At 36.2% G+C, this 13511-nt stretch overlaps 1 protein-coding gene across 1 annotated transcript; it reads left to right on the plus strand.

The window, feature by feature from the left end:
- Nucleotides 1–8756: 8756 nt before the first annotated feature.
- LOC112754975 (LRR receptor-like serine/threonine-protein kinase RPK2) lies at nt 8757–13493 on the plus strand. Its single transcript, XM_025802821.3, has 2 exons — nt 8757–12363; nt 12797–13493. Exon 1 carries the CDS (start codon nt 9115–9117, stop codon nt 12295–12297), a length of 3183 nt encoding a protein of 1060 aa, XP_025658606.1. The 5' UTR covers nt 8757–9114; the 3' UTR covers nt 12298–12363; nt 12797–13493.
- The last annotated feature ends 18 nt before the right edge of the window (nt 13494–13511 follow it).

A 13511-nucleotide genomic window follows, 5' to 3' on the forward strand; every position in this document is an offset into this window, starting at 1 on the left:
ACTTGTGCATTACTTGCCTGTATTGCTTGTGTTTGTACAACTAAGAGGTCCCTCATGCTGGTGTCGGTGGATTTTGAGTGATGTTCTTGATGAGATGAATTGATGATGCGATTGCATGATGATGATTATTGAATGAGATAATTGGAGCTCCCTGGGTAGACGCAGTGATGTGGCGTCACTAGCTCCAGGCGAGTGTATGATGTATTGATATAGAATTGCTGAGGCAGAACAACTGGTGATGGTTTTGCTTATGATTCTGAGTCTGATTCGTGGAAGAGTCAGCGAGTTAGGAAACATGTGAAACATGATTTAAATTTAGCACTCCCTTATGACAGTTGCCTATTCATGGATTAGCGAGAACCTAGGATGAATGATTGGTGAAGAAGTTTAGGATGCTTAGTGAGTTTTTATTGCAATACATTGAATTTTTTTGGCACTTTTACCGTACTGGGAACCCATGGGCCCGGGGTTCTCATTCCGTATATATCTCTTGTTTTTCAGATACAGGTCCAGGTGCTCAGAAGTGAGTTGTGGGTCGTCTGAGAGACGGCGAAGATCTTTATTTTCTCTACTTTGTGTTTTGCTTAGAATCTCTCCACCTTTGTTTTGGAAAGATTATATTATGTATTGTACTCTTTTGAATTTTCCTGTAGAGGCTCTCATGTTTCCTTCGGAAGAGATTAGGATATACTGTTGTCAACTACTTTCTTACTGTACCCTAGCCGGCCTAAACTTCGCGGGTCGCGACTAGTGGCTATTTACTTATATATATATATATATATATATATATATATATATATATATATATATATATATATATATATATATATATATCTGTTATCTACCTCTTAATCTCCTCTACGCCTTGTCCGTATATCGTTTTCGGCTTCACGGTTTATCTTTTGTTGTCGAAACGTGAGTGATACGTCTTCGCGACTTTATTTCTACTCTTTTCAGGCTTCTCGATTAATACTCCTTTTGAAATTACCTATATTTATTTATTAAAAATCCACCTGAGAGTCGTACCACCGTAATATCTTTGACTTATGACTCGAGTATAAGGATTTGAATATTAGGGTGTTACAAAAGGTCATTTAAGTTATTTTGTAATAATGTGTTAGTAGTATAATATTTTAAATTATTATTAAATAATATAGAGTTTAGAGTATTTCAATGTCTAATGAGCTAATTAGCACAAACTCCATGAATGTATGCATATTTGATTATTTGGTTTATAAGAAATAAACACCTAAGATCTTTCGTGTGGATACTATTCATATGGGTGTCATATCATTTTATGATATATTATTTCAATGAGAGTGTACATTTGGATGCTCATATGGTTTAGACAAATTTATGAATATAGATATTTCTGCAGAAATAAAGTATTTAGTTTGGTTTTCACTCTGACTCATGATCTCATAAAGTTTATTAAAGTTGGACTAGTTGCAAATAGGCATGAATGAGATCATTTTTGCATGTAATTTCTGAATTTTCTCATCTAAATTTGATCTATGTCATTGAGTATATTAGTATGTTGATCATTGTGGTTTTCTCGCAACACTAATATGATAAAAGTTGCAGTAATTTCATAATTGATATCTGAGACGGACCAGATTGTTAAAGTAATCAGAGAAATAGTATTTTGATGCACGCGTAAAGTTTACAAGATGTGATTATGTCAAGAAAACATATATGTATAGTCCAAGTAGGAGATTGTTAAGAAATTATTAATTTTCTAATTAATTATGGGCAAAAAATATTTCAATTATAATCACAAATTAACCTATTTCACATTAGATGACTTATATCACGGTGATCTCATTTATTGTCATAAATACTGAATTGAATAAGTTATTATTACTTTTGATTTGGAATTAAATGAGAATAAAACCAGAGATATTTTTTTTTTGGGTTTTAGGATTTAATGGGTGTCACACTCAAATATAAATAATAACTTCAGAATTTTGGTCCCCAACATATCAAAGCCGCATCCACCTTTCTTTTTCCATAAGAGGAGTTGTGATTCACCCCTATTAGGGATACATAAGACTTTAGTTGAGAAATATCAAAGAACCAAACTCTCTCAATTATACCCACGAATTCAGGTATGGTTCTGCGCCCTCAAGTATCTCTTTTTTAATAATTTAACATGGATGATCTTGGGATTAGGGGTGGCAGTGGGACGGGTAGAGGCAGGTTTTTGCCCTACCCGGTCCCGTCCCACCCTCCTTTCACTTTACTACTACCCGCCCCACCCTACCTGCGGGTAGTAGACTACTCTATCCTAACCCGCCTCGTGGGTACCCGCCCCACCCCTACCTGCCCCTAAAAAAATTAAATAACACTTTAATTTTTACATATTCATATATAAATTAAGATAAAAACTTAAAATTCATATATAAATTAAAATACAAACATAAAATTTATACAATGTTAAATAACTTGAAATAAAAAAAAACTAATATTTGATCATTATAAATTTAATACCATAATAAAAAAATTACAACATTAAATATAAAAGAGATCTTTAATCCTTATTCTTGATTACTTTTCACATCTTCATCATCATTAAAATTTTGAAAGTCAAGATTCAAACTTAAAAATCAAAAGAGATAGCAATTTAAAAAAAAATTCAAGATTTCACATAATTAAAGTTTCATAAGTTGTTAACAAATTTAACATAACTCAGTACAATGAACTGAAATATATAATAACATAAGAAGCAATGTAAGAAAATATCAAAATTTTACCTAATTAAAGTTTCATATGTTATTAACAAGTTTAAATTCAAGATTTCACCTAATTAAAGTTTCATAAGTTGTTACCAAGTTTAACATAACTTAGTACAATGAACTGAAATGTATAATAGCACAAGAAGTAATTTAAGAAAAATTCAAGAAGAGAAGAACTTAGATCGACCAAGTAACAAACTCACAAGTCACAATGTGAGAGAGAAAGAGAGGGAGAGAGAGAGAGGGAGGGAGGGAGAGAGAGAGAGCGACGGCGATGGGCTCAATAGCGACGGGATGGGCTCAGTAGCGACGGCGAGGGGCTCAGCGAGGAAGTCACCAACGCAGTTAGAGGAGATGCGCTCACTGCAGCGACGACGAGAAGCTGAGCAGCGACGACGAGAGACTGAGCAGCGATGAGGAGGGACTAAGCAGTAACGGTGAGGGGCTGAGCACCGACAACAACTAGAACTGGGCTGCAAAAGAAGAAGACGACTATGATTCTCTCTTGTCTGGGTGAGTTCTGAGTATTGGAGGCACAAATGACTGAAAGGAGAAGCCCTAATTCCTAAATTGAATATACCATGGTAAAAATGTTTAGTGTAATCTTCAGTGATTATAGTTATTCCATGTTGACGAAATAACCCTTACCCCTCTTCCTCCCTTTTCACTCAGGCAAAAAAAAAAAAAAACCCTTGCTCTTCATCATTTCCCCGTTTCAGATTGTGTGGATCTATTAACGCATTTTCACCTGGTAATGTGTGATTGAAGCTAGTTATTCTGTATCGTAGCCTCCATTATTGAAGGAGTTGTTGGTGCCGTCGTGTTCAGGTACGAGTTAAACTTTTTTTCTCTCTTTACTCTTTCAAATTTTGCTGAATGTTGTGTTTTTTACATGACTGGCATTGTTGGTGATGTTTGATTAGGTGTTTACTATTTTTCATTTTTTGTTTCTTGCTGTGTAGTAATGGGAGAATCAGAGTTCACAATAGAGCTCAATCACGGTGAAAAATTCTTTGACACGGGACATGGACTAGAATATTTAGGTGGGGTGGTTGTGGAAGACTTGCATTATGAACTGGATGAATGGTCTCTGCAAGAGATAGTGAGTTTGCTGAAGGATTTAGGCTACAAGGGATATGCAAAGCTATGGTGGAACGAACCTAGAGTGGACTTGAAGTTAGGTATAAAAGAGTTGAAGTTAGACGGGGATGCCGCTAGAATGGCTAGGGCTTTATTAATGGATTTTGGGAAACATGGTATAGTGTTTGATGTTGATGGTTACAGAAAAGGTAATGAGGTTGAAATCACATCTATTGATTCAGATTATGTCCCAGATGAAGGTGAAGATAGTGGGCTGATAGAAGTAGAAGTGGATGCTGAGTCAGAGCCCTCTACCGAAGAAGATAGATTTGATGATAGTGCTGATAATAGTGAACATGAGGATTATTTTGAATTTGATGTAGAGGATGGTGCTGATGGTGGACAATCAAATGCGTTTGGTGGTTTCAATGGCCCGCTTAATTAAGAAGGGACCATAGAAAAGGATGCTGAGGATAATCAAGCTTCTGGGAAAATGGATGAACAAGTTGGAGACTTTTCTGATAGTTATGAAACTGAAGACATTGATAGTTATGAGGGAGATTCTGATGACATGATTAACAAAAAGAGGTTTCCTAAGTATAATGAGGTAGAAATGTGTAGAGAGTATGAGTTTAAGGTGGGTTTGGAGTTCAAATCACTTTTTCAGTTTAAAGATGGAATTAAGGAGCATGCCTTATTAAATGAGAGAGACATCAGGTAGAAGAAGAATGATTAGTTGAGGTGCAGAGTGGTTTGTAAGGAACAAAAAGAAAAGTGCAAGTGGATGTGCTTTGCAAGTAAGGTAGGAGGATCTGACTATTTTCAAATAATTGGCTCCCCTACTGCTGGATCTAGTGCTGCAAATGACTCACCTGGTGCTGGATCTGATGCACCTACTACTGGAGCTGCTATAAGAGGGAAAGGCAGAGGAAGGGGTATGGGACTGGATAGAGGAAGGAGCAGAGGAAGAGCAACACCGCCACACCAGCCAACTCGCCCAAATCCTATTGTGACAGGTACTTTTAATTTTTGTTGTTTCATAATAGATTATTGCAACTGTTGTTTTATGAAATGTTGTTTGGTTTTGTTTGATATTGCATCAGCTCTTGAACCAACTACTGCTGCTGCTGGATCTGGTGCTACAAATGGCTCACCTGCTGCTGGATCTAGTGCTGCTAATGACTCACCTGGTGCTGGATCTGGTGCATCTACTCGTAGAGCTGCTGTAAAACCTCCTCCATCCAACCCAATTGAAACTAACATTGTTCCTCCAACTACACTAAATCTCTTTTCTGCACAACTAGCAACTTTTCATGCTCTCCTGCATACACTAGCAACTCAACCAACTCCCTCCATTGGACCACTTACTCAACCAACTCCACCAATTATACCAGTACACAACCTTTGCATAAGACCAAAATTTTTGGGGAGAGAAGAAATGAAAGACTGAAGATGGGGGCAAAAAAGGCAATAACTAAATCTGCTAAACACATAAACCTCACAGATGATTGAAGCATTTAGGGTTATATAGATTTTTATATTGTGATTTTTGTAGGATTTTTTGTGTATTTTATTCTACTGTGAAAGTATTTTAGTGTTGGGAAGATCACTTTTTATGGTTATGTTACTTTGTGGTGGATCACTTTTAATGGTAAAGTTTAGGTGGATTATTTATTTTGTGGCTATATAAGTTGGACCACTTATCTTTTGTAAGGTGTGGAACATATTAAGGACCACTTTGATGCATTATATTATTTTAAGCATGAATATCTTGTAGTAGTTGTTTTTTATTGTACACATTGTTATTAAAGGCCACAACATTGTATTAATAGTAGGAAACAAAAAATACTTCGTTCCATTCAATTTAAACAACATAAAATACACTTTTTATAATTGCACTCTATTTAAAGCCAATAGTAACCACTTCATCAATAAATATTTCCACAGAGTACTGTAACTATTAGGATTACAAAGAAAAGAAAACCCATCATTTGCATCTTGGTCTGCTTCTTCATTTTTTCTTCCAATCTTTGAAGTTGCTCTTGGACCGAATTCAACTCAACACAGCTTCTTCCTACACAAGCATCTACTTCTCCAATTTCCACATTCAACTTCTCTGTGTCAATGCTCAGTCTATCTATCGTTCTTTCTTGTACATTAGCATCCCTGATTTCACCCTCTACCTGACCAAAGGGATGCTGTAAAGCCAACAAGCAAACATCACCAACCTTCTTTTCTTCATCAACCCACTCAAAAAATTTGTATCTCCTACTTGGGCAAGAAATGAATATTCTATTTGGATTCTTGGATATACCATAACTTCTGAGTATCAGAGTATCTCCATAAAAGCAACGAATCCTCCTCTCTTTTTGCTTCAACCACTCACTTTTCATATCATCCTCATTATCAATCCACTCAAAGAAACTACATCTTGGTACTCTTCCACAAGCTATATACCTCCATCTATAGCTTGACACTTTCGAAGAAGACAGAACAACAACTGCCTTCCCACAATAACACATATGTCTTCTCTTGTTGAGACTTCTTGAACTCGAAATTCTCGAAGAGAGTTGGGTAGAATCCATGCAAGATGAGATAATCTCAGAAACAAATAGGAAGAAAAGGAGAAGAAGAGAAGGGTGAACAAAATAGGGTTCAAGAGGGTTATAACGATTATGTAGGGTTATAGACATGGGTATTTTGGTCAATTAAACACATGTAAACATTTTATTTAACGTCTACTGTGAATAGGGACCAAATTAAAAAAAATTGGTATATGAACCGAATGGAAAGGAAAAAAAAGTATACGGACCTAATTAAAAATTTGGTGAAATTATAAGGACCAACAGAATAATTAAATCTTTATTTTATTTAAAAACTTTATCCACTAGACTATTTGTTTCTTTAGTTTCATATATACATTTTGTAAAATATATTTAATATCTTATATCTTTGATTTTATTTGATTATTTATTTATTTTATTTTTTTAAAATTATCATACCTTTTAATAAGTTTCAAGTCAGGTTAGACTTGTCAACAGATCATACTTAGTACTCAATAAATAATCCGAAGAAGGTTACAAGTTAATCCCAAACTAATAAATTTTATTGACTTATTGTAGGCCTGACCTATTAAAGGTTAAGCTTGGCTAGTATGGCATGTATTCACCTTATTTATCTTCATACACTGAAGGCACAAAATTGAAAATTCACACACGCGCGAAAATGTGCGCTTATATCTTACAATAAAACTAAAATTGAGTAACCGAGTGAAGAGGAAAGAAGGTTAGAGTGGTATTGAAACAAGAGTGAATACCCTTTTCGGTTCTTGACGATTTACTCGAAAAACAAAGCACTCGCTGATAATTTTAAAATACCAAATTGGTTTCCAACCATCAAAGATTTTGATCAAATTAGTCTTTGTAACTGGAACTGTGTCGAATTAAGTGACGTGCTACACAAGGAAAAATGGTTTAAAAAGATATGGACTAAAAAATTCTTGTTGACTTTTTATTTTATTTTCTTGTTTTTTAAATTATTTTTTTATTATTAATAATATTTTTCATGTATTCTTTTCTTCACACACCCTTAACTACCTAAAGAGCGTAAAAAACATCATTTTCTCATCTCCAAATTTTCAGAGCATCAGAAACAAATAAAAATAAAGGCATAGATGTGGTTGTGGAAATCCGACAAGATAAGGGTGGAGCACCACAGTTATTCGCCTAGTCTCTCTCTCTCATTATATCTTTCGTTCTCTCTTCTCTCATCCGGCAACAACTGCACTGGCTTCTCTCACCATTATAGCTCTCTTTTTCTTCCTTTTTCTTCCACTCTTAGTTTTTTTAGATTACTTGCTTTTCAGTTTGGATTTTTAAAGAATTTGACTTAGATTTTATATGTGAGCTTAAAATTTTGAATTTTATTGTAATTTTTGTGGCAGAATTCTAATGAATACACGATGATTAGAGACGGACTTATATGTATTCTTAATAAAGTTTAAATCTCAAATTATATTTTATTTTTTATTTTTTATTTTTTAAAAATTGTTAAAGAGAAAAATGTGTGAATGAATGTATTATGTGTATTTTAATTTGAGCCAATAATAAAAATAAAAAATTGTTAAAAAAGTTTTGAAAATTAGAGATTAAAAAATGAGAGAAAGGATGTGTGCGAAACCAAAAGATTTAAAAAAAATTATATATAGACAATGGTGGAGTGAGGTCGATTGAAAATTTGAAATTAAATTAAGTTAAAGAAAAATAATTTAAAAATTTTGTATAATTTTTTAGAATTTTAATAATTTTGTCCATCAAAATTTATTTTTATGAGTATAAAATTAATTTATATTTTTTTAGATTTACCAACATTATAAATTTGTATGAGTAAAAATAATAATTTATTTCTTAAAAAAAATAAAAGAGAGAGTCAAATTAGTAAAATCATTCTTTTTATCTTAAATCTTCATAAATTTTAAATTCTCAATATTTTTTAGTCTTACTATTTTTTTTTTATTTTTACATTTTATCTAAACAAAAAGTTTTTCACATAAAAATAAATTTTTTAAATAAATAAAATAAATTTTTTATTTATCAATATATATAATCCTACAATTATTTGTCATTAATAAATTTAAAAGATTTTTTTTAGCAAATTAATAATTCAATGATAATTGTGGGGTTAGTCTAAATCATTTATCTTCTCCAATTTTCAATAATTAATTAAGAGAGGATAAAAATGATTTGATTAAATAAGTCTGTAATAAAAAGTAAAAAATTATATTAATAGTTAAAAATTATTAAATTATTTAATATATTTAATTAAATTATTAATAATTATTAATTTGTACCCGTGAGTTTTCACTTAAATATATATTAAAAAATGGCCAAAAAAATAAGTATATACTAAAAAGTAGAAAAGGGAAAGAATATACTAATTTAAGGACAGAAATCAAAAGAGAGACAAATCTTACCGTTTTCGCTCCAAGTGATCTACTATCTTTTCAACGTAATTTCGTTCTCTTGTCACACGCTATACTCGGCTCTACAAACACGCCCTTTTTTCTTCCTCTCTCTCTCTCTCTCACACTGTCTCGTACTTCTCACTCCCACTCGCCTCCGTCACATCTGCCGGAGCTCCATTTCCCGGCCAAACCCCCGCCGGCGAGATCCGTCCGGCACACCTCCCACACTTCCCCCAAAAAATGGTTTAACAAACAAAGCTTCCATCTCTGAAAAGAAAAAACAAAAAAACAAAAAGAGAAATCTTCTCTCTCTCATTCTCTCTCTCTCTCTCAAACATGTGTCGTTTTCTTGTTGTTGTTGTTGTTCTTCTTCTACAGTGTCTTCTCTTCAACACTTTCGCACTCACCGCTTCGGTTCCGAATAGTAACGACGCACTGTCCCTCCTCGCTTTCAAAAACTCCGTCTCCTCCGACCCCTCGAACCTTCTAGAACAATGGAACAACGCCACTTCCTCCACCTTCTGCAACTGGCGCGGCGTTACTTGCGGCGGTTCTGGCAGAGTCACTGCCCTCCGCGTGACCGGCCTCGGCGGCGGCCAATTGTCTCCCTCCCTCGGAGACTTGTACGGGCTTCGCGTCCTTTCCCTTCCCGGAAACATGTTTTGCGGCGAGATTTCGGCGATCCTTGGTAACCTCCGGCACCTCGAGGTTCTCGAGCTTCAACAGAACAACTTCTCAGGGAAGTTACCCTTTGAGATGAGTTACCTGCATTCTCTTCAACTCGTTAACCTCTCTGGTAATGCTCTCAGCGGTTCAATTCCGAGTTGTCTCGTTGGGAGCGTGAGAACCGTTGATTTGTCGAACAACCGGTTTTCTGGTAAGATCCCAGTAGATGGTTTAACCAACGGCTGTGATTCGCTGGACTACTTGAGGCTTTCGCACAACTTTTTGACCGGTGAGATTCCACGCCAGATTGGGAAATGTAGGAACTTGAGGTACCTTTTTCTCGATGGGAATATCTTGGAAGGTGGAATCCCAAATGAGATAGGTTACGCTTCTGAGCTTAGGGTTCTAGATGTTTCTAGAAACAGCCTCACCGGCAGGGTCCCCAAAGCGCTTGGCAGTTGCTTGAAGCTTTCGGTTATTTTGCTAACTGATTTGTCTGACGATGAGGAAGAAGAAAATGAGGGAAGCTTGGGTTATAATGATAGCTTTAGAGGAGAGTTCAATGCCTTTGTTGGGAATGTTCCTCACGAAGTTCTCTTGATTCCCAGGTTGCAGGTCTTTTGGGCGCCGAGGGCGAATCTCGCTGGACGTTTGCCTGGCCGAGGCTGGACGGATTCTTGCGCGCTGAGAGTGCTCAATTTGGGGCAGAATTATGTATCTGGCGTTGTGCCGGAGAGTTTGGGGATTTGTAGGAATTTGACCTTCTTGGACTTGAGTTCTAACAGTTTGGTTGGATATTTGCCTTCACAGCAGCTCAGGGTTCCTTGTATGGTGTACTTCAATGTCAGCAACAACAATATATCTGGCACACTTTCAGGGTTTGGGAACGGAAGCTGCGGTTCAACTGGCACCCCTACTGCAAAAGACCTTGAATTCCTTGAATGGGAAGGATACAATGGTACATACTTTAGTATTCCTGTTTGGAGATTTTTGAAGAATCCTCTACTTGGATCAGGTTTAGAAGACAATACTGTTATTAGCCATGATTTCAGCTGGAATAAGTTTGGTGGATTGTTACCTATGTTTTCTCTTGGAGATAATCTTTTTACTGCAAATCATAGAGTTTCTTACATGCTGTTTCTCAATAATAATGAGTTCAATGGGTCTTTATCAAACCAGCTTGTTTTGAACTGTAATGATCTTGAGGCATTGTCAGTTAACTTAAGTATGAACCATCTGTCAAATGAGGACTCGCCAGCATTACTGCTGGACTGTCTACGGTTGACAGTTTTCGAAGCAGCATACAACCAGATCAGTGGGTCAATTGGAAAGGATATAGGTCACTTGATGATGCTTCAGCGTCTTGATTTGAGTGGGAACAAACTATTTGGATCTTTGCCTGATGAATTAGGAAGCCTGAAAAACATGAAATTGATGCTTTTAGCAGGAAATAATCTCACCGGGGAAATTCCTTCCCAGCTTGGTCAATTGGCTTACCTTTCTGTTTTGAATCTTTCTCACAATGCTCTAGTGGGAACGATTCCAGCAAGTCTGTCAAATGCCACTAATCTTGAAATTCTGCTGCTAGATCACAATAAGCTTTTTGGGGAAATACCTTTATCCTTTTCAACACTTTCCAAACTTGTTCAGCTAGATGTTTCTTTCAATAATCTTTCAGGTCATATTCCTTACCTTCAGCATCCAAATGATTGTGGTTCCTATAAAGGGAATGAACACCTGCACTCTTGCCCTGATCCATACTCTGATTTGCCTGCTTCCCTTCCAGTCCCTCTTGAAGTCAAAAGTTTGCAGAGACACAGGAAATCAAGGACGTTGGTTATTGCCTTGGTGACTTCTGGTTCTCTAGTTATTTGCATACTTATGGGAATCGTATTGATGATCATTTTTGGGAGGAGTAAATTTGGTCGCCTCAGCAGTCTTAGAAGAAGACAGGTGGTGACTTTCCAGGATATTCCAACTGAATTGAGTTATGATGGTGTGGTCACCGCAACTGGAAATTTCAGCATTCGATATCTAATCGGCACAGGAGGTTTTGGGTCAACTTACAAGGCAGAACTGTCTCCTGGTTTTCTTGTTGCCATAAAGCGGTTGTCAATAGGTAGATTTCAAGGAATTCAGCAGTTTGAAACGGAAATAAGGACATTGGGTAGAATTCGGCACAAAAATCTTGTGACTCTTATTGGCTACTACGTAGGAGAGACAGAAATGTTCTTGATTTACAACTACCTCTCTGGCGGAAACCTTGAAGCCTTCATACATGACAGGTCAGGGAAAAAGGTGCAGTGGCCAGTTATTTACAAGATAGCGAAAGACATAGCAGAGGCCCTCGCTTACCTTCATTATTCTTGTGTTCCCCGCATAGTTCACCGCGATATCAAGCCTAGCAACATCTTACTCGATGAAGAACTTAATGCCTACCTGTCTGATTTCGGCTTGGCAAGATTGCTCGAGGTTTCTGAAACCCATGCCACCACTGATGTGGCAGGCACATTCGGTTATGTTGCTCCTGAATATGCCACCACTTGCAGGGTGTCTGACAAAGCAGATGTCTACAGCTTTGGTGTAGTGTTGTTAGAATTGTTGTCTGGAAGAAAGTCACTTGATCCATCATTTTCTGAATATGGGAATGGATTCAATATCGTACCATGGGCTGAGTTGTTGATAACCGAAGGTCGTTGTTCTGAGCTATTCTCATCTGCTTTGTGGGAAGCAGGTCCAAAGGATAAGTTGTTGTCACTTCTAAAGTTAGCACTAACATGCACAGTAGAAACACTTTCCATTCGGCCATCGATGAAGCAGGTTCTTGAGAAACTGAAACAACTGAAATGTTGAAAACTTTCAGCAATTGACGCCGAACAGCAAGAGATGCTGCTGTTTGTAACGATTGACAATACCAAGGTAAGTGTGATCTTATATAATGGTTTTATCTATCTGATCATTCTGATGGTATTTTTACCCTGACATACAACTAAAATAAAGTTCTCTATGGCCCATATGCACATGGATGGACTAAAGTGTTTGAATTAGTTTTTATTAATAGAATTAACATTGGTATCTAATGTCATGGATAATACCTATTCTTTCATTTTAGTTTTATGGTATTAATTTTGTCCCTTATAGTTTTTGCATTAATCCTGTTTGATCAGAATCACCCAGACTATATTGACACCATACCCTGTATAAATCTCAATGCTCAATAAGGATCTAATTGATAAATGTATAGAATATCAGTATTTTCACCTTCGGCGGGTCCATCATACTTTGGTTTATGTGATCATAGTGAATATTTTAATGTGCTAATCATGTTTCCCAATTTTATCATGTTGAACAGATGACTTGCAAAAGGGTTACTATGTTCAATAGCTGCAAAGATGACCAGTTTCTTTCTCGTTACCCGGGATTCATGATCATCATGGGAACAAACAAATGAGCGGTTACTACAAAGCCTGTGTTCCCACACCATTCAATGGTGGTAAGGATGTGAATCGATCTGGTGTATGCACAATTTTATGCTAGCAGTTTTCACACCAACTGAAGTGTTCATCTTTTCGCTTCCTCTGAGGCCATGTGAGTTGCATGATGGAATCTACCTCTTAATGAGTTTGAGACTCTTTCTATCGAAGGGGTAGTTACGTAACCGCGTGGGAGCTATGATGATCCAAGATTCTTTTATTGATTGGTGACAAAGCATACTTGTCATCTTTCTTAAAAGGGTTTGAACTTTGAAATTCTTGCTCAGTGAGTGTTAGTGGAATAGATAGATAAATATGCCAAAAAGTACAAGTCACATTTTCAAAATTTGTAGATGTAAATGTAAGTCGATCATTAATGTATTGATGTAGGTAAGACCTATGAGAAATCTTGGTGCTAACTCGGCAGAATAGGATGCCAGGATGGTTCTCGATCTTTGTTTTTAGTACTTTTTTCGTTCCAAATGTAAATAGAAAATAGACAGAACGCAATGCTTAACAGTGGGTAGGACAGCACATCAATCGCCTAATTCAATTATTAATTTTTTTTCCCCAGAACTTTTTTCGTTAGAATCA

Source organism: Arachis hypogaea, chromosome 16, assembly GCF_003086295.3.
Source record: "Arachis hypogaea cultivar Tifrunner chromosome 16, arahy.Tifrunner.gnm2.J5K5, whole genome shotgun sequence".
In the NCBI taxonomy this organism is placed as follows: domain Eukaryota; kingdom Viridiplantae; phylum Streptophyta; class Magnoliopsida; order Fabales; family Fabaceae; genus Arachis; species Arachis hypogaea.